Source organism: Panthera leo, chromosome A1, assembly GCF_018350215.1.
Source record: "Panthera leo isolate Ple1 chromosome A1, P.leo_Ple1_pat1.1, whole genome shotgun sequence".
Lineage (NCBI taxonomy): Eukaryota > Metazoa > Chordata > Mammalia > Carnivora > Felidae > Panthera > Panthera leo.
In genome coordinates, this window is record NC_056679.1 from 100,051,776 (window position 1) to 100,074,758 (window position 22,983).

General features: G+C 39.4%; 1 protein-coding gene and 1 long non-coding RNA gene across 3 annotated transcripts in view; one reads left to right on the forward strand and one right to left on the reverse strand.

The window, feature by feature from the left end:
• LOC122216676 overlaps nt 1-22,983 on the reverse strand; it is a 115,410-nt gene that overhangs the window by 38,417 nt on the left and 54,010 nt on the right. The window lies entirely within an intron of this gene.
• On the forward strand, nt 11,939-13,640 carry FTMT (ferritin mitochondrial). The gene has a single exon (XM_042933774.1). It carries the CDS (start codon nt 12,232-12,234, stop codon nt 12,958-12,960), a length of 729 nt encoding a protein of 242 aa, XP_042789708.1. The 5' UTR covers nt 11,939-12,231; the 3' UTR covers nt 12,961-13,640.

Consider the following 22,983-nt stretch of genomic DNA (forward strand, 5'->3'; position numbering starts at 1 on the left):
TTTTTTTTATTGTGTGACTTTGATGCAAATGAAAGCCAACCCACCATTGTCATTGAGAAAGCATTAGCATCTCTCGGTTTTGCTTCTTTCTTTCTTTCTTTCTTTCTTTCTTTCTTTCTTTCTTTTATTTATTTATTTTAGAAAGAGAGAAAAAGAGAGTTTAAGCAGGGGAGAGGGGCAGAGGGAGAGAGAGAAAGAATCTCAAGCAGGCTCCATGCTCAGGGTTCAGCATGGGGCACCAAGTAGGCCTGACCCAGGGCCCCATGTGGGGATCAATCCCATGATCCTGGAATCATGACATGGGCCAAAATCAAGAGTCAGATGCTCAACCGACTGAGCCACCCAGGTGCCCCAGTTTTACTGCATTCTAATATACTAATCATTACTGGGAAAATACACCATGTATTAGGTTGGTGTAGTATACTTTAAAGACCACTGTCCAAAGGCTGGCCTGTTGCTATCAAAATTTGTAACTGTGTCAATACTCTCTAGCATACAGCTTCTGCATTTGTAAAATAAGATAAATAAAATAGACAAACTCCATGTTCCTTTCTGGTTCTAAATTCTCTACTATAATCCCTGCCAATAAAGACAGCAGTGCCATATTATTTGACTTTCAAAATATTCCTCCCACTTTGATTGAAAATGGAATTATTAGAAACATTTTTCCTAGATCCGTTCAAATTGTATAAAACTGGAGAAACGTGTTCATATATCCTCGAATTTGCCAACAAAGTGGACATACTGATTCCTACTGTACAATGTTTTTGTGAAAATTCAGTGATCAAATACTCTTAGAATACTTTGTATAGTGCTTAGCATATATGAGTACTCAGTGGCTACTACTTCTTTTCATTATGATCACTGGAGAAGGTTTAGAGCTTGTGTTTAAATGCTGTATCATTATATCCTGTTTTAAATCATGAAATTGCTTAAAATAGCAGAATTAAGTAATCATTATCAAAAATTTTTTACACAAATTGTGGAGTGTCTTAGCTTCTTTAATAAAGAATAATTGCAAACGTATTTACTCCTGAAAGAGCTAAAATATAAAACATAACAAGCAGAAGAGATTACCAAGAACATACTCAACGATCTTCAATCACCATCAGTTGATCCAAGTCCAGCCCATGAACTGAAAGAACCCTCTGTTACGTAACTTGAGTAATGATGGCAAACCACATCCTTGGTGGAAGCAGCATCCCAGGGTTCTAGCACTGAAAATAGCTACTTCTAGCATATATAAAGGCCAGCATATGTATACTTCATGCACTTTATTATTTCATAAAAGTTTAGGCTATAATGTATAACAGCAAGAAAGGACATATGCAATCATTAAATCCTTTAGAGCTAGAAAGAAGGCTCCAAACCTTGACCTTATTCAAGTCAATTCTGTCCCAATGTGCATTACACATACTATCCGTACTCCAAACAAACACCAACAAAGTTTTGCCTACAGCCTCTCTGCTCCAAATTCAACTCCATCTTCCCACCTTTGGAGGTGTTGTTGTTGTTGTTGTTGTTGTTGTTGTTGTTGCTGTTGTTGTTGTTGTTTTCTGCACAGAATCCTTATCCCAAACATCTTTTAAGACCACAGTCAAGCTGACCTTCTGTGCAAGGCAGACCATAATCCTCCTGTACTTGGTTTGAGGTCGGATTCAACCTTCTATGATTCAGTGTGGCTCTACCTCTTGATTTCGAATCCACAGAGGCCCTAAAATCCAGGTGTCTTTTACTTTTTCATAGTATGAGGGGCTTCTTACTCATCCGGCATCAGCTGCTCAAAACATATATTTAGAATTTACTTGAATCGAATCAAATTGAATTGAAGAGGACGGTTGATTCAACCGTTAAGAACATAAGGCTCAAAATTAATATACGTTTACTGGGTTCCACTAGTAGCAGAGATAGAAAAAATAAGCCATTAAATGCACTGCAGCTAAACCATTAAACCATCTACAGTTCCCCTCATCTTTGTTGCTTAAGTGTTATTTAGAACCAGCAAATTTGGGGACATGAAGGAATTTTACTCCCTAATTAGCTTTATTAACAGTGCTCCTTGGGTGCAATGGATCAGGTGCCATCTAAATGCTAGATACACAAGGGTGACAAAAGATGGACAAGAATTTTTCAGTTTAGTGGGGTAATAGGCTAAGTAAATAATTAGAATTCCGTCTCCACACCAGGGTAAGTAGAGGAGCGTGGGACTCCTTGAAGGCCTCTAAGAACCATCTAAGATATGATGAGAACAGTGGAAGTGAGTGAGCTGACAAAGATACAAAAGGAGGGGGTGCTAGACACAGCTACATGGCTGTGGAAAAGCAGGTGCACTGGGGTGGGGTGTCAAAAGATAAATCCATGTTAATTTGCTTATTCTTTGTAGCAACCAACCACCAAAGGGCCTTCATGAATGAACTAAACATTCATACCTACAAGCCTGGCACCATGCCACTCAGGATTAAAATAGAAACCACGGTTTATTGGCACAGTAGTATCAAGCATCCTGTTAAGATCCCCATAAAATGGTTAGGAGAGATGCCCTGGCTAAAAAGCCTCATGTCCACAAGAACAAGTATCTTTTGTAACAATGCCACAGCTTCCAAAAATCCCAGTAAAGACATGCTCAGAGACAAAATTCATCATACTCAGAGAAGATTAATGTTAATTTGCCAATCAGGGATAATTTTTCCACCAGCAAGATGGCCTGGATGTGTACTCCACATCTGAGCAGAGGCAGACAGTTAACCAGTTGTCATCATCTCTTGCGGAAGGGGAAAGGGTTTGACAAGCATCTGCCCACACTGTCCTGTGGTTAGTTCCGAGTGGAGCAATGCTCCAGGTAGTGGACACAGCATGTAGAAGCCTATGGGAAAGGAACAAATAGTACCTTCTGGTGCCTAAAGCAAAGTTCATAAAAAGACTGAAGCATACTGGGAACTGAGAGAGAGTAAGAAGCGCTGGAAATGGCAAGGAAAAGTCACAGAAGCCCGGGAGAATATATTTTACAGGGCTGTGGTTTAATGTGGGACTACCTGAAGGTTCAACGCAAGTGGATAATTTAATCATATTTGCTTTTTAGATAGCTGTCTGGGGCTATTCTATGCACAGGAGATTAGAAGAGCACAAAACAGTCTGATGTCTATGTCTGCCTCTACATACACACCCTGCAACTTTCCTGGCCCTGTTCTCTCCCCAGGGGTCAGTCTGAATGCACTACAGTAATGAGTTCCCTACCTTCTGACTTTCTGTTAGGGTCAACCTATGCAGAGCCCTAGCAAGAGACCCAAAGGAAGGCAGAGAATGAGGTCACGTAATCATTCCCCTGGATTCTTCCCTTCAAGGTTCCTTCCCTGAGATTGGCCATGTCCTTCCACCAGGTGTCATTGCTCCTTTTCAGGTTGTTCTCAGAACAGTTCACTGTCACCTGGGTTCTGATAGCCAGCCACTCCTCTTGAGATCAGCTCCAGGAGTAATGAACTAACTAGAACTATTCTTATTTTGAAGTGTTCTATCTATTTTCTCCTAGGTCCTGGTCTGATCACAATAAGACGTTAGGTTAGGCAACCAGTTAGGAGTTGTTGGGATCCTGCCCAAGATCCCCTTGGAAACCTTTCACCATGTGTGTGCCCCCTGCCCTGACCCAACCTTCTGTGTGCTCCTTCTAACAAGAGAATCTGTAACACTGGTAGGAAGATGATGGTCAGGACCGGAAATGCTTTTCCAGGACATGCAGACAAGCAGAGAACTTGAGTGTGTACATCTCCCTAGAGCAGGCCTCATAGGCTGTGACTGGCTGGTGCAGGGCTATAAAAGCCCAGCTCCTTGTCCCAGCTCCATTTCTGAGGCATGCCTATCCTCCAGGGGATCCACAGGTCCCCTGTGGGATCAGTTCAAGTTATCCCATATTCAGGGCCCAGTGCAAAGTGAAAATGGTAGCCCATCTTGATGAAAATGCAGGGGAAAGTGCTATTAAAGGCACTAAATAATAAAACGTTTTACTCTCCTCTGTGGTCTCTCTTGACTTGTCATGGCATTTTGACCTTCTATTTAACGTCATTTTAAGAAAGAAAAATGCTTAACATCTTACACTGTAAGCCTCAGTTTCACTGTTCACATTTAGATTTTAGATTGTGCAATGCCTGCTTTAAGTATAAATATAAGAGCAATTTATTGATACAAAAAGTCACTGAAATTACACAATTCATATTTTGTGGCTTATACATGCATAAGTATTTCATTGTTACCAGAACAGGGGAAATGCTACACAAAAGTAACTGAATTGTTTTTATTTCGTTTTTTCAATGGGCACACGTTCTATTAACACTCCATCTTTAGTTTACTGATTAAGGAAGGACCGAAAGGAAAATGAACTATGGGTTACTTTACTTCCTAGATTCCATCCGTGTCACCATTTTTAGCATAAATGACTTGCTAAGACAGTGAAGTCCGACACTAGCAAGAAAAGATCTGGTAAGTTTCCTTAGTCCTTCCTGTTTGTTCCTTGGAATGTCAGGGACTTCTTTCTGCATTCCCTGCACATTCTGTTTCAAAAGCAAAGGGCAGCTTCAAAAGCAAATGGGCACCCCAGCTTCCTTGGTCACAGATTCAACACCTCTACCTCCAACTTGCTTTCAGTGATGCTTATCTCCCACTCGTTATGGCTCCACCAAAATTCAACATTCAGGGAGCATTGTAAGCGCTATCTGTGAACAGGGACGCAAGGGATGAGAAACACACAAATTACATGTGTCTGCTCACCTGTGCACTCCATTGTGCTCCCCCCCACCCCAACACACACACACCACAACCGACTGCTCTTAAAAGATACAGGTTCAAAAATCAGATTCTTAATGACTTTCAAGACCGCGGCGGCAGCAAAGCATTAAACCAAGCCCAGGGATTGACTCAGTTCAGGATGCTACCCGTTTGCACAGGCCTTTGAAGCTAGCCTTTTCTGTTCTCAATTTTGCTGATTCACACCCTTTTATTGTTTCCCCCTTTACCCTTCTTCTACTTCCTTACTGGTTTCTCCTGGCGGCATTTCCTTGATAAATCACTTGCAAATGAGACATTTGCTGGAAGTTTGCTTAGGAAACCAACCTAAAAAAGGTTTTATTGGAAATGTCCCTAAGAGGCAAATCTAAGATGAGTTTCAGGAACTGGATCACTGGCTGGACAAGTAACAACACGCACCCCACACCTACTCCCGCAATACTGGTGGTGAGTGGAGGGTGATATAGTTCCTGGGGTGTTCCAGCATTGCAGTTACTGAGATTTCCACTTATAGAACTGGGACAGACACAGATGGAAGGAGATGCCCTTGTGTGTGCAGTCTCTATCTTGGGTCAGGGCTGTGGTGGAAACGTGGAATTGACTGGGTTTGACTGAGCACCGCTGATGCGTAAAAAAGAGAAAATGACAGGGGCGCATCGGTGGCTCATTCGGTTAAATGTTGGACCCTTGATTATGGCTCAGGTCATGATCTCACAGTTCCTAGTTCGAGCCCTGTGTTAGGCTCTATGGGGACAGTGTGGAGCCTGCTTGAGATTGTCTCTCTGCCCCTCCCCCACTCACGTGAATGCCCTCGCTTGCTCTGTCTGTCTGTCTGTCTGTCTCTCTCTCAAGATAAATAAGGCTTAAAAAAGAGAGAGAGAGAAAGAGAGAGAATGGCAGACTCGGCTGAGTTAATTACCAGAGTAATGAAGTGAATATCAGAAATGCTCCATGGCAGCGTATAAAGAGGTCCTCCTCTCCAGAGCAGGAGTCAGCAAACTCTTTGGGCCAAGTTTGATTCACTACTATCTTTGTAAATAAAGTTTAATTAGAACACGACCACACTTATTCATTACATGTACTCTATGACTGCTTACAGTACACCATAATAGCAGAGTTGAATAGATACCACAGAGACCTTATGCCCCACGAAGCCTAAAATATTGCTCTGGCTCAGTACAGAAAAAGTTTGCAAGTCCCTGACCTGGAGTCTGAGAGCAGCCTGAGCTGCTTGTCACATGGACTTCCTCCTTGTCTGTCTCTGTCTAAATTTTTGTCTCCTTGGAAGAATCCCAGTCACTGAAATAGGATACACCTTAATCCAGTATGATCTCACTTTAACTTGGTTACATCTGCAAAGACCCTATTTCTGAATAAGGCCTATTCACAGATTCTGGGTGGGCAAGAATTTTACTGGGATACTATTCACCTAGTATACCACAATATCAACAATTAGGTCCAAATCTCAGCATGGCGCAACTAGGGAAATGCTGGCTCTGCTAAGGGATGGAAGGATTATACTTAGAAGCCCAGGAGCTAAGATGTTCATACAGTTCTAGGAGTATAATGGTCTGAGGTATCCCAGACACCTCCTGAAGATAATGTAGGAGTTACTGTACCTTGTGCCTCTGACCACAGAGGAAAAAAATTAACAAATGAAATGAATTAAAACAGAGTTTGCTAGACCTCTTCTAGTTTTAGAGGCAGCTTGCACTGCAGTTGTGACTCATTTATCGAGTGACCTGGGAGATTTCCCAGTTTTGAATAGATCTGAGAGTGAGGCAAGAAAGTGTTCCACAGCTGAGTCCAACCACTCCCTTAAGAATTTTCAGAGATTTCCTTGTGATAATACACCGAATTACAATACATTTTCCTTTTCCTAAGACAAAATCCTCTACTGTTCTCTGTTCAAAACCCTCAGATATTCCATTAACAGCAAGAACATAATCCAGAATCCAGAATCCATATTCCAGTGATCAGTGGACTTCTCTCCACCCTAGATTTGTCACATTTTGGACTTCTAACAGCAAGCAATTTTGAAAGGGCCAGTATCAGTAATAAAGATGAAGAATTGCTTGTGTGATTAACCATGTTTGAACATTAAAGAAAGAATAAAAAGAGATGAAAAGGAAGAGAAAGAGAGAAAGAAAAGGAGAAAATATGTCTTCACTACAAGTATGTACAAGTATAAAGGAGTAGAGTTACTTTTCATTTTTCCTTTTCCTCATTATTTATGACTCTGCTCCCATCTATTAACATAAAACTATAGAGTGTTGTTTAAATATTTTCCAAGATAGGTAAATTCTAATTTTTTTTTTACATTTATTTAATTTTGATAGACATAGAGAGACAGAACACAACTGGGGGAGGGGCAGAGAGAAGGAGACACAGAATCCGAAGCAGGCTCCAGGCTCTGAGCTGTCAGCACAGAGCCCGACGCGGGGCTCGAACTCACAAACCGCGAGATCATGATCTGTGCCAAAGTCGGACGCTTAACAGACTGAACCACCAGGTGCTCCCCAAGGTAGGTAAATTCTAAAAAAATATTTAGTATTTAAAATCAAATGCTTTGAAGAAAATACCAAAACACGATTCAGTGAATTACAATCCACTTTCATGTAGTTCCTAAATCTCCAAGTGGCAAAGCATTTTCACATATAATACAAATACTTTACCCAATACATCTATAAAGAAGAAAATGGAAGATATTGTTATTCCTTTAAAGGCTGAAATCAGCAAAGTACAGAGCTTTTCTAATAACTTAAAGTGAAGCCATCTCTCAATATACTTGACAAACACATGCTAGGCAAGCTGATATGCCATAGGAAATAAAAATCCCTATCCCCATTCTTCTGGGGGATAGAAGCATTGTGCCAAGACTAAAAATTTAAAACTGAGTAGGATGGGTAGCCAGAGGGCAGGAGGGGGGTGCAAAATGGGTGAAGGAGAGTAGGAGGCATAGGCTACCAATTAAGGAATGAGTAAGTCATGGGAATGAAAGGTACATCACAGGGAATACAGTAACTGTATTGTAATATTGTAATGGTGTTGTATGGTAACAGAGGGTAGCTACACTTGTGATCATAGCACAATTTATAGACTTATGGAATGCTGTGCACCTGAAACTAACATAACATTATGTGTCAACTACAATAAAAAAAAATGAGGAGGATGAGAAGCTGTGCCCTTAAGGACACACACACACACACACACACACATACATACATCAACATACATACAAGCATGCACATGTGCATGCCCATATACAACCATATGATATGATATACTCTCAGCATAAACAGTCTTCAACAACAACAACAAAGTAGTGATTAATTCCAAACGAAGTTATCTGAGACCTTACAGAGAAAGTAACATATTTGATGGGACCTAAAAAGATGAGATGGATTTCATGAGGAAGTAGAAGAGGAGAAGACAGCAAGGTGGGGAAGTAGAGGCAACACCAGAGAATCTTGAAAGCTTAGACAGGTGTTCAAGGAGGAGAAGAAGTCATTAAAATGGAGGAAGAAATGACTCGTGAGGAATGGTGGGCCATGATCTAGGTGTGTACTTTTGGTAGAAGACCATTAATTTTACTATGAATACTAGAAATCAAAATGTCCCACAGATAAGATTCCTTGCATTTTCAAAGTCTAGCAAAATACATGACAAACTTTGTAAGGGAACAAGAAACATTTTTGACAAGTTAACACAGGACGTTTAAGTGTGTATTGTCTTTTATGGCCTTGTTTTGCATTACATTTCATGTACTGCATTTATTTTATATCTATACTTTTTATTACTTTGGGGATAAGCATTTATATGAAGAGCATCATTTCTACTAAAACACTGGTAGCAGCAGTTGGCATTTAACACCACTCTAAAGGATCATTTTCAGAACCTCTCTTTAGGGAACTACATTTTAGGAGAAACACAACTTTGAAGAAAATACAAGCAAAGATGGATATAGGAAAGCAAAAGTTAGTGGGAAATTTCTTGGTGAATATCAGTAAGATTCTGCCAGCAGAGTTTAAGTGCAGCTAGATCTTAGGTGCCCACCTTTATTTATCGTACACTTTAAGAAGTTCATCTGAGACCGAGGAACTTCCTACCAAACTACACATTTGATGTGTCCAGATTATAAAAGAATTTCTACCTCACTATTCCTACATGATAACAATATAATGCGGGTAAGCATACTGTACAAACTGTATAAGTTTTTCCATATGTAATAATAATAATTACTGCTTGCTGAATAATTGAAAATGAATGATTTTGAATAATTAAATAGACACTATGCAATAAGAACTGTTAAAGAATATTTTGAGTGCTTATTCTGTGATAAGCACTGTGATAAGTACCCTGCATAATTATTTTATTGATTCCTTTCAGTAACCCAAAGGAAATAAGTAGGATCTTGGATTTATAACTGAGGAAATTGACCTAGAAGGGTAAAGTGATTTGCCCAAGGAATTATAGGAAAGTAATACAGAGATGGTAACATACAGATAACAGAAAGAAGACCTGAATATAAGCAGCACTAATATCAAAGATCCAGATATTAACCATAAGACATCAAACAATCCTAAGAAATGGCTGAACATGTAAAATGGGCAAAAGCTTTGAATATACACTTCACCAAAGATATATATATGGTTAGCAAAGAAGTATGACCAAATATACTCAGCATCATCAATTAAAATGGGAATTCAGATTAAAGATACAATGTCATACCAGTATACATCTACTAGAATGGCTAAATTTTAAGTTTTAAGTTTAAAGTGAAATAAATGACAATACCAAGGGTTGCAAGGATATGAAGGAACTTGAACTCTCACATAGTGCTGATGGCCATATAAAAGGGCAAAACCACTTGGAAAAACAATTGGAAGTTCCTTAAAAAGTTAAACCTACACTTACCATATGATCTACCCATTACAAGCAAAATATTCACCCAAGAGAAATAAGCTCATAAAACTACACAAAGACTTGTACAGGAATGTTCACAATAGCCTTACTTGAACAGCCAAAAGCTGTAAATAAGCAGAATATTCATCAGATGGTGACAGAATAAACAGATTGTGGTATCTCTACACAATGGAATACTATTCAACCGTAAAAACTATTAATACACATGACAATATGGATGGATCTCAAAACCACTGTGCTGAGTGATAGAAACCAGGCAGAAAGGTATATACACAGGTTCTATTTATATGAAATTCTGTAAAGTGCAAACTAACCTACATAGTGAGGAAATGCAGACCAGTGGATGGCTGGGATGAGGTGGGGCAGAGAGGCAGGAGGGAGTGATTACATAACGAGTCAGGGTACCTGTCAGGCTCAGTGGCAGAATATGCGACTCTTGATCTAGTGGTCATTCAAGCCCCACGTTGGGGGTGGAGTTTACTTAAATAAACAAATAAAAACAAAAATAAAAAATAAAAAAAATACATATAAACAAACCTGAGAGAACTTTGGGAGTTGATGAATATGTTCATTACCTTGACTCTGATGATGGTTTCACAGACATACCTATGTCAAACCCTATCAACTTGTGCACTTGAAGTATCTGCAGTTTATTTTAGGTCAATCCTATCTCTTTAAAACTGTTAAAAATGTACATGTTGGTTGTTTTGTTTCTGTGATTTTTTTAATGTTCCTCTTTTTTTTTTTTTTTATGTTTATTTAGTGTTTAGAGAGAGGGAGAGAGAGAATGAGTAGGGGAGGAACAGAGAGAGAGGCAGACACAGAGTCTGAAGCAGGTTCCAGGCTCTGAGCTGTCAGCACAGAGCCTGATGCAGGGCTGGAACTCACAAATCATGAGATCATGATCTGAGCCGAAGTCCAATGCTTAATGGACTGAGCCACCCAGGCACTCCTAATGTTCTTCTTTTAATCTGTGAGAATTACTATCAACATTTTAACGATGTTTTTTTTCTGGGAGAGAAAGATTAGGAATTTTCGGAATTTTCTTCTGTGAGTTAATACTCATTTTCTCAATACACTACAACAATTACAGATATTCTTTTAAAACCAAATACCAGTTTAAATGTAATTTTTTTAAATAGTTATAAACAGAGAGGGAGGCAAAACATTAGAGATTCTTAAATACAGAGAACAAACTGAGGGTTGATGGTGGGGGGGTGGTGAGGAGAGGCGAAAATGGGTGGTGGGCATTGAGGAGGGCACTTGTTGGGATGGACACTGGCTGTTATATGTAAGTGATGAATCATGGGAATCTACTCCTGAAGCCAAGAGTACACTGTATGCACTGTATGTTAGCTAACTTGACAATAAATTATATTTAAAAAAATAAATAAATTGAATTTTTAATTGTCCTTTTTATTTTTAATTTAGTATTTTTTATTTTAGTTGAGACACAATGTTACATCAGTTTCAGATGTACAATATAGTGATTCAACTTCTCTACAGCTTTGCTATGCTCACCACAAGTGTATGTATCTGCAATAACAAAAGACAGGAAAATAACATCAAGTTTAGAGCTAGTTTATTTATTCCTCCTACTTTTCTACAGTATCCTATTTTTCTTTGCAGTAAAGATAAATTTTACATTTAAAAATAAAATGTCTTTTTATTCTTTTTTAAGTTTTTATTGTTTTTTATTTATTACTTTTAATGTATGTTTATTTTTGAGAGAGAGAGCTGAGCAGGGGAGGGGCAGAGACAGAGGAAGACACAGAATCTGAAGCAGGCTCCAGGCTCCTAGCTGTCAGCACAGAGCCTGATCTGGGGCTGGAGCCCACAAACCATGAGCTCCTGACCTGAGCCTAAGTCCCACGCTTAACCCACTGAGCTACCCAGACGCCCCCAAAATAAAATGTCTTTTTAAAAGAAGGCACTGTCTTCTTACAGACCCTTGGAAATGTGCCTATATACTACTCTGGCAATTATTTCCATACCTACATTTGTTAAAATAACCAGAAAGTCAATTTATAAAGACCCAATTTGGCTGTGGACCCCCGCGCCCAGATAAAGTTTTGTGACTTGTTTTCCTCTATGTCGCTGCCCTGCCTCCCCCAGGCCTTGGTCTTTCCACAGAAAGAGGTCACAAAGGGAGGGCAAGTACACTGGGCTCGTGCTTTCTTTTGCTAGTCGTAGTGCCTGCTTTTCTTTCTTTCTTTTTTTTTTTTTTTTTTTTTAACAGCACTTTTAACTTAGATGAAATAAGTTACAAACGCCCAAGGGCAGAAATGGGGCAATGTTTCATTAAATGGAGTTGTCAGGATTATCCGTCTGCGCCCAACCGCGACAGGCGCGCGCGTCCCCGCCGCCCTCCGCCTGGAACTCTGAGCCTCTCCAAGCGAAGGCGTGTGTGTGTGACGCAGTCGCCATCGCCTAGGGCTGCATTCTGATGCAGAAGCCCCTGAAGCCCCTGGTGCCCGACCGCGCGGTAAGCCGCCCGGGCCTCAGTTTCCCGACTTCTAAAGAAGGGGAACCATGCCGCCCTGTTTCTTGTTCCTCTGTAAGCAGATCAGCAGTTCGCTGGTGTCCCTGCGCAGCGCGCGCCGAGGCTTCGCGCTCCGACCGCTCTGGGTTTCCTGGTGCCCCTCGGGTCCCCAGCCCGCCGCCCCCCGCCGGCCGCTGGCCGCAGCCACCTCCTCCCGGGACCCTGCCGGGCCCACCTCCGCCCCCTCCCGAGTGCGGCAGAACTTCCACCCGGACTCCGAGGCCGCCATCAACCGCCAGATCAACCTGGAGCTCTATGCGTCCTATGTGTACTTGTCTATGGCCTATTACTTCTCCCGAGATGACGTGGCCCTGAACAACTTCGCCAGATATTTCCTTCGTCAGTCTCGGGAGGAGACCCAGCACGCCGAGAAGCTGATGAGGCTGCAGAACCAGCGGGGAGGCCGGATCTGCCTGAAGGACATCAAGAAACCTGACCTGGACGACTGGGAGAGCGGGCTGAATGCCATGGAGTGTGCGCTGCTCTTGGAAAAGAATGTGAACCAGTCGTTGCTCGAATTGCACACTCTGGCCTCAGACAAAGGTGACCCCCATTTGTGCGACTTCCTGGAAACTCACTATTTGAATGAACAGGTGAAATCGATCAAAGAACTAGGTGACCACGTGCAAAACTTGGTTAAGATGGGGGCCCCGGCTTCCGGCCTGGCAGAGTACCTCTTTGACAAGCACACCCTTGGAAATGAAAACGATCACAACTAAGCCACAGGCTGCCTTCCTTGCTGCCCATGGTGTGCCAAGACCCAGAGTCGGCTGACTCCTGCTTTCTTGCCCTTAAAATGCACCTCCACCTTTATATACTGTTAAACTGTCCCAATCAAGTGACTTGTGGAGAAAATGTATTTAGCCTCCAGTTAACAAGGGCTTTTTTTTTCTTCCTGTCCAACATCAAGATAATTTTTCTAGCCTGTAAAGTAGCCCAGGATACTATGGTATAAAAAAAGACTGGGAAACAGCTACTGAAAAGCAGATACAAACTTTCTCCAGTTACCAAATATTATTCCAGACCATGAGCCTTCACTAAAATTCTGTGATTTTCTACTGAACAAGTGCCTGTTATTTTCAAGACTTTATGCTAAAGGCTAAAATTGGGAAGATGTGTAAGATAAATATACAAACAACTATAACAAGTTGAAGAATATATATAGTACTATAAAGTACTGTGAGAACCATACATGAAAAATTCTGTGACAACGTTTACCCTTTCCCAGTATTTTCCAAGAAAAAAATAATGTCTGGAGATGATCTGTTTCTAAAGGATTTTGTGATCAAATTCAAGGAAAGCTACACAAAGTGTCGATACTGGCCTTAGGAAGTTATGACACATATGAACATTTTAAGGGCTCTGGGAAGTCTGAGAATTAAAAACATCTTGGACTATTTTTGTTTAGCTCAGTGTTTTCCCAAACCTATCCAATCTCTGCTAATTTGTAGGTGTTTTAATTTTTTTTAATGTTTATTTATTTTTGAGAGAGCGAGATAGAGTGAGAGCAGCAGAGGGGCAGAGGGAGAGGGAGACCCAGAATCCGAAGCTGACTCTAGGCTCTGAGCTGTCAGCACAGAGCCCCACACCAGATTCGAACCCATGAACCACAAATCATGACCTGAGCCAAAGTGGGACGCTTAACCAACTTAGCCACCCAGGCGTACCTCTGTGTGTGTGTGTGTGTGTGTGTGTGTGTGTGTGTGTGTGTCTGTTAAATGATGATCTAGGTCTGTCTGATTACAAAGTATACACTTCACCATTGGGCTTTATAGCCTCCCTTTAATGTAACTAACTACTTTTGACAAAAAGAGTGACTACACTGCAGAAAACACATTTCTGTGGCCTTTAAAATGGAGGGGGGTGCGTGGAGGAAGTCACAAAGAAATCCAGAATGAAGGAGGCATCAGCTGAGCACATGTTTTCTTGGGGGCTGGGGGAAGGAGGCATGAGAAAATGAATGCAAGAATATTTGGTCAGCAGGCCCCGGGGCTGGACTAAGAACACTGGGTGGTGTTTGGATAGATGGGCTGGAGCCAAATGTGGAGGGGGTAGGAGGGGCTTAAGCTTAATGTACTGAGCAATGGCAGTGCTTGAAGGACTCTCAGCAAAAGAGTGCTGTGCTAAGAATTGAGCAATCACAAGTTTAGTTGTACAGAATACAAACCCGAGAACAACCTAAACGCCTGTGTTAGTTTGGGTCTTCTGAGAAACGTGCCAAGATGGGATTAAGTATATAAGAAATGTCTTAGGGGAGACCAAAAGGCCCTTGAGAGAAAATGGGAAAGGAGCAGATACAGCCTCCAGACTCCATGCAAGTCTGATCCTGGCAGAAGGAAAAAAGGAATGTGGTGCATTGTTGTAAGCAACGTGCTACAAAGCTTTCTGGGAGACCATAGCTAGAGTCGCTCATCAGAGGAATCCCAGGTCTCCCAGAAATGGGCCTGCCTAAGAACATTTCCGGAACTCTGTTATTGACTGGGAAGTGCAGGCTTGCAACAAGCTAAGAGATGAATCGATTTTTCTGAGCAGAGCAGCAGGGTCCTTGGCAAATTGTGCTCCCTGTAGTCCCAGATCTGAGAGGCACATGCACATGACTGCACAAACTCAACAAAATGGTTTAGATTAAAATGCCATACGTGGAATGCCCTACAGCTATTAAATATGATTTTGCCAAGCACATAATGATGTGAGCAGAAATTCACAATGTGTTCTCTTAAAAACGAGAGTATTATGAAACAGGACTATATTATATAATTGTATATAGACAAGTACAGGGGAAATAATATATATGCATACAAAATGGAAGTAGATACACCAACAAAGGAAGCCAGAGAGCCTCTTAATGAGATTGTGTTTGATATTCATTTTCTTTAGCTACTTGTCTTTTTAAAATAAATTTCTTCTTATGGACACCCACTGCACTACTCTCACAACAAGAAAAGTAAAAATATAAGGTAGAGAGAAAGCAATAGGGCCAGAACATGGCAAAATCAGTGGAAATAGAAACAGATGCTGACAGGAATTTACAGGCAGATTATTTACAATTTTGCAAACGAATGAATGGAGAGAGTTACAAAAATGGAGGAAGAAACCAGGGAATTAAAGTGACAGATCTCAGACCTATGTCACTGGAGAACAGAGGAGCCCAGAATAAAAAGGGATCTTGACAGGAGGAACTACTGGGGTGTGGGGAGTGCACAATAATTTGCTGTTGATTAAGCTGATGGGCCTCCCTTTACCTTCTAGACTTAAAGTTGGTTTATTTTGCTGCATATAATCTTATTACATGTCTTCAGAGAATTTCCTCTTCAATTCTTCTGGATGAGTGTTTTCCAAACTACAGATTCCACCCCATCAGTGTCATGAAATTATTTTGTGACTTGCTAGCCACTATTTGTCATTAGAACAGATTTGAACAGAAGTGAAAGTAAGTTAAACAAGGGTATTGCCTCCTGAAATTCTTGTTTTGCAGTCTCCGTGTGTGTATGTGTGTGTGTTTGCATATTTACCTCCTCAGTAATGTTATTTCTTATTCTGTGTTGCTGTCAAAACATACAATAGCCATTGTCCCAATTCTTTTACACATTGTCATTGTCGATCTCTCAGTCTCCTCCCGCTCAGCGCTGTCTGTTGATAATCCCCTTATTTCACTAAGAATTTAGAAGGAATCCCAGGAGAACCTCACACTTCCTTGTCATGGAATTGATCACATGCTTGTAATTGTAGAAAGCCTTCTGTTCTGCTACAGGGGTTGAAGCATCTATGCCACTTCCTAAAGCCAACCTCCCATGGTGCCCTGAGTCCCAACCCTTGAGCTTACGGAAGGACTCCAGGACATCACACCTCCAATTATTCTCTTGCTGGCATTATCCATTTTGCCCTTTCTACTGATTGGTTCCCAGGAGAAGCAAAGATGGTGTTATTTCTCCTCATCTTTTTTGGACTTACATTCCCTCCAGCACCCCCAACTTAGTTCTTTTTTTATACTCTTTTACTACAAAACTTCTTTAAAAAGTTATTTCTGTTTCCCATCTCCACTTACCCTGTTCTCTCTTGATCCCCTGCAAGTAAGTTTGTGTACAGTGTTTACCCCCACGCCAACCTTTTTATTTTTCCATCAACAGCGTCAGTGACTTCCATGATGACAAACCTAGTGCTTCATTTCTCAGCCTTCTTCTCACTCACCCAGCTAGCAGGACTTGTCATTTCACTCCTCAAACACTTACTCACTGTCATTTGCCTCCCTTTCTAATTGCCCCTCAACTTGCTGAACTTAACACATTAAAGTGTCCCAGAACTCTGTCCTCTGGATCTCTTCTCCTCTTTATCTATACTTGTTCTTTAAACATCTCCTCCAGTCCTGTAACTTCTTTTTAAATACCTACCTGTTGGGTTCTAGTCAAAGAAGGTAATGTAGGAAGACCCTGAACTCACCTCCTCCATGGAACTCACCAAATGACAGCTAATCATAGAACAATTCTTCCTGAAGAACTGACCCAAGAGCTAACTGAACAATTTTTGGACAAAGATAGACAGAATGGCAAGAGAACAGCAAGAGAGACAGAGACACAGTAACAAAGGGAATCCCCATTCAGGGACACTGAGAATGGCAGTGGGGAGGCATAGTACCAAGTGGCGGGGAACAGTCCTTGGTTCTTGGGTACAGAAAAAAAAGCCTTGGTTTAAAAGAGTAACTAGCATATAAAAGAGACAACACTAGAACTCTACCAAATGGAGCAGTGACTGTGGGAGCACTCTCCAGGTTGGAGGGACTAGAGACAGAAGCACATCCCGCTCCACCTTAAAAGCCTAGACTGGAGCAGGGTCTGGACACCATAACTGGTGGGCCAAGCCCATCATCACAGGGACCCTGAGTTCAGCAACCTCAGCAAGCCCAGGATTCACAAATATACACCAGCCTGGGTCACCCTGGGACTCAGGAAAAAGCCTGCAGTTTAAAAGGGCCAAGGAGCTATGGGACACTCTCTCCTCTTCCACTTTAAAAACCCAAGACTGGCTCATAGTGAGCCTGCAACCTCAGACAGCCAAGGTCCACAAGCCCAAATCAGCCCCTCTGGTGCTGGGTTACAGAAAAGAAGCCGAGTTTTAGATTTCTTTGCGGTTTTTTTTTTCAGCCTTTAAAAGTTTGTTTTATTTTTATTTTATTTTTAAAATTATTTTTTAAATTACTCTTGGTTTTGTTTTCATTTTTGTTCTTGTTATTTTTTCTTTTTGTTCTTTGTAGATTTTTCTTTTTTTCTTTTCCTTATCTTTTTTCCCTTTTCTTTTATTATTTTCTTTTTAATATTATTATTTTTCTTTTTGTAAAAAGCCACAAATTAAAAGAGTAGCTAGCATACGCAGCCACAGCTCCAGACAGCCAGCAAAAGTCACTAAGCACACACAGTCTACATAGGAGACACCATAAACAAGATTATTCATTCAAATTTAGAAGAAGTAGCTGTCCTACCTAATCCATAGAATCAAACAGAAAGTCAAACAAAATAGGAAGATAGAGGAATGTGCTCCAAAAGAAAGGAAAAGAAAATGCCTCAGAAAAAGATCTAAATATAGATAAGCAATATGCTTGACAGAGAATTTAAAGTAATGATCATAAAGATGCACTGAGTTGGAGAAAAGAATGGAAAAACTCAGAGAGGTTTTCACTAAGCAGATAGAAAATATAAAAAAGAACTAATCAGAGTTTAAGAATACAACACATGAAATAAAAAAACATACTAGAGGGAATCAATAGTAGATCAGTGGACGCAGAAGAACATAGAGATCTGGAAGACAGGGTAACAAAAGCACACAGGCTGAACAGCAAAAAAAGAAAATAATTTTAAAATGAAAATAGGTTAAAAGATCTCTTAGACAACACTGGGCAGCATTTGCATTTGCATTACATTTGTATTACAGGGGTCCCAGAAGAAGAGAGAAAGAAAGGTACACAAAACTTATTTGAAGAAATAGTAACTAAAAACCTCCCTAACCTAGGGAAGGAAATAGACATTCAAGTTCGTGCAGCACAGAAAGTTCCAAACAAGATGAGCTGAGGAAGTCCACACCACAAAATGTGGTAACTAAAATATCAAAGATTAAAGAGAAAGAGAAAAATTTAAAAGCAGCAAGAGAAGCAAAAGTTTATGTACGAGGGAAATCCCATAAGGCTATCAATTGATTTTTCGGCAGTAACTTTGTAGGCCAGAAGGGAATGGCATGATATATTCAAAGTGCTGAAAGGGAGGGAAAAAAACTACAACCAAAAAAACACTACCCGGCAAGGGTATCATTCAGAATTGTATAGAAAAAATAGCTTCCCAGACAAACAAAAGTTAAAGGAGTTAATCACAACTAACCTCACAGAAAATGTTAAAGAGACATCTTGAAGTGAAAAAGAAATGGCCATAAGTAGACATAAGAAAGTTATGAATAAAAAGATGTAATATATGACAACATATACATAAAACATGGAGGAGGGAGTAAAAAGGAAAAGAAGAAAAAAGGAAAAGAAAACTTTTCCTGTCAATGCTTTTTTTTGTTTTTTTGTTTTTTTTAATCTATTTTTGAAGGAGAGAGAGACAGAGAATGACCAGGGCGGGGGTGCGGGGGAGGGGGAGCAGAAAGAGAGGGAGGCATAGAATTTGAAGCAGGCTCCAGGCTCTAAGCTGTCAGCACAGAGCCTGCTGTGGGGCTCGAACCCATGATCTGTGAGATCATAACCTGAGTCAAAGTTGGATGCTCAACCGACCAAGCCACCCAGGCGCCCCAATGCTTTTCTTTTTTTAAGAATGTGTTTGAACTTAAATAATCATCAAATTAATACAGGCTGCTATTTACTTTGGATGTTACATATAAAACTCATGGTAATCATAAACTCAAAACCTATGACAGACACACAGAAAATAGAGAAAGAAAGCCAAACTTAACACTACAGAAACTCACCAAACCCAGAGAAAGAAGAAACAAACAAGAACTGTAAGAAAAATCAGAAAATTAATTTTAAAACGGCAATAAGTACACACCTATCAATAATTACTTTAGATGTAAAGGGCCTAAATGCTTCAATAAAAAGACATAGGGTGGCTGGTAGAATAGATTCAAAAATAATAACACACAAAAACACAAGACCCATCTATATGCTGCCTACAAGAAACTCACCTCAAACCAAAAGATACATACAGACTGAAAGTGAAAAGATTGAAAAATATTCACCATGCAAATGGAAGTGCAAAAAAAGCCATATAACAATACTCATATCACACAAATTAGACTTTAAAACAAAGACTGTAATAAGAGACAAAGAAGGGCATTACATAATGATAAAGGAATCCATCCCACAAGAGGATATAACAATTGTATATATCTATGCACCCAACACTGAAGCACTTAAATACATAAAGCAACTATTAACAGGCAAAAAGAGAGAAACTGATGGTAAGATAATAGTAGTAAGAGACTTTAACATCCCACTTACACCAATGGATGGATCATCCAGATGGAAAAATCAATAAAGAAACAATGTCATTGATTGACACATTAGGCCAAATGTACATAACAGATATGTACAGAACATTCCATCCAACACTGACACAATATATATTCTTTTCAAGTGTACACTGAACATTTTTAAGAGTATATCATATATTAGGCCACAAATAACTCTCAATAAATTTAACCATATTGAAATCGTACTGTGCATCTTTTCCAACCACAACAGTATGAAATTATAAATAAATCACAAGAAAACACTGGAAAACACACAGACTTATAGAGACTATAGAACATGATACTACACAACCAATGGGTCAATGACACAATCAAAGAAGAAATTTAAAATACATGGAAACAAATGAAAAGAAAAACACAACAGTCTAAGATCTTTAGGACACAGTGAAAGAAACTCTCAGAGGGAATACATACCAATACAGATCTAGTTCAGGAAATAAGAAAAAGCTCAAATAAACAATCTTATCTTATACCTAAAGGAACTAGGGGGGAAAAAAGCCCAAGGTGAGTGGAAGAAATGAAATAATAATGATCAGAACAAAAATAAATGTCATGGATATTAAAACAATTGAAAAAGTCAATGAAACCAAGAGCTGGCTTTTTGAAAAGATAAACAAAATTGACAAATCCTTAGCCAGACTCATTAAGAAAAAAGATAAAGGACCCAAATAAATAAAATCAGAAATGAAATAGGAAAATCAACAACTGACATCACAAAAATACAAAGGATTATAATAGAATACTATGAAAAATAATATGCCAACAAATTGGACAATCTAGAAGAAATGGATAAATTCCCCGAAGCACACAATATTGCAAAACTGAACCAGGAAGATACGGAAAATCTGAACAGACTTATTAAAAGTAACGAAGCTGAATCTGTTGATTAAAAAAAACTACCAAAAATAAAAGTCAAGGGCCAGATGGATTCAAGAGTGATTCTACCAGACATTTAAAGAAGAGTTAATACCTATTTCTTCAAACTATTGCAAAAAATTGAAGAGGAAGGAAGGCTTCTAAATGCATTCTAGGATATTTTACCAAATACTACCTGACACCAATAACAGACAAAGACACCACAAAACAAACAAACAAACACACAACAAACTACAAGCCAACATCCCTGATGAACATAGATGGAAAAGTCTTCAACAAAATATTATCAAATCAGATACAACAATACATTAAAAATATCATTCACCACAATAAGGTGGAATTTATTCCCAAGATGCAAGGATGGTTCAATATTTGCAAATCAATCAGCATCATACACCACATCAACAAAAGATAAAAATCATAGATCATCTCAATAGATGCAGAAAAAGCATTTAACAAAATTCAGCATCAGTCATTTTAAAAACTCTCAACAAAGTGTGGTTAGAGGGAATATACCTCAACATAATAATGATCACATATGACAAACCCACAGCTAACGGGCATACTCAATGGTGAGAAACTGAGAGCCTTCCCTCTAAGATCAGGAACAAGATAAGGATGTCCATTCTACTGGAAGCCCTAGCCACAGCAATCAGACAAGAAGAAATAAGAGGCATCGATGTCATTAAAGAAGAAGTTAAACTGACAGTATGTGCAGATAGCATGATACTATACAGAGAAAATCCTAAAGACTCCACCAAAAAACTACTAGATACAGGGGAGAGTCTGGATGACTCAGTTGGTTAAGTGTCCAACTCTTGATTTTGGCTCAGGTCATGATCTTACCCTGCGTTGGGCTCTGCACTGCTGGCATGGGGCCTGCTTGGGTTTCTCTCTCTCCTTCTCTCTCTGTCTCTCCCCGACTTGTGCTTTCTCTCTCTCTCAAAACAAATAAATAAAAAGTTTTAAAAAGCTCCTAGAAATAATCAGTGGATTCAGTAAAGTAATAGGATACCAAATTATTACCCAGAAGTTTGTAGCATTCCTATACACTAATAATGAAGTAGCACAAAGAGAAATTTTAAAAATATCACCATTTATGACTGCATCAAAAAGAATAAAATACCTATGAATAAAGTTAACCAAAAAGGTGAAAGACCTGTACTGCAAAAACTATAAAAAACTGATGAAACAAATTGAAGATGACACAAACAAATGTAAAGATATTCCATTCTCCTAGATTGAGAGAAGCAGTATTGTTAAAATGTCCATAGTGCCCAAAGAAATCTAAAGATTCAACCAACATACCAACAGCATTGTTCACAAAAGTAGAACGAATAATACTAAAATTTTTATGGAACCACAGAAGACCCAGATAGCTAAAGCAATCCTGAAAAAAAAGAACAAAGCTGGAGGTATCTTGAATCCCAGGTTTCAAGATATACAGCAAAGCTGTAGTAATCAAAACAGTTTGGTATTGGCACTGACACAGGACATATAGATCAAAAGAACCGATTAGAGACTCCAAAAACAAACCCACATTTGTATGGCCAATTAATCTATGACAAAAGAGGCAGGAATATACAATGGAAAAAAGGCAGTCTCTGTAATAAATGGTGCTGGGGAAACTGGACAGCTACACATAAAAAAAAAAATGGAGCACTTTCTTATACCATACACAAAAATAACCTCAAAATAGAATAAAGACCTAAATATGAAACCTGAAATAATAAAAATACTAGAAGAGAGCATAGGCAGTAATTGTCTCTGACATGAGCCATAGCAACATTTCTCTGGATTCGTATTTAATTAATTAATTAATATTTAAGTATTTTGGGTGTTCTGAACTGAACACCCAAAATACATATATGTATGTAAAATACATATATACATATAAAATACATATATATATGTAACTCAACACCCCCCAAAATTAACAGATTATAAAATGGGCAGAACACCTGAATAGACATTTTACCAAAGAAGGCCTATAGACGGCCAGCAGACACATGAAAAGATGTTCCACATCACTAATCATCAAGGAAACATAAATCAAAACCACAATGAGATATCACCTTATGACAGAATGGCTAAAATCAAAATGACAAGAAATAACAAGTGTCACTGAGGAAGTGAAGAAAAAAGAACTCTCAAGCACTGTTGCCGGGAATGCAAACTGGTGCAGCCACTGTAAAACAGTATTAAGATTCCTGAAAAATTAAAAATAGAAATACCATACGATCCAATAATTGCACTATTGGGTATTTATCCAAAGAAAATGAAAATACTAGTTCAAAAATATATATGCAATTCTATGTTTACTGTGACATTATTTACAATAGTGAAGATATAGA

Excerpts from the sequence above, each read along its gene's own strand:
- FTMT (XM_042933774.1), top strand. The coding sequence starts at position 12,232 with ATGCCGCCCTGTTTCTTGTTCCTCTGTAAGCAGATCAGCAGTTCGCTG.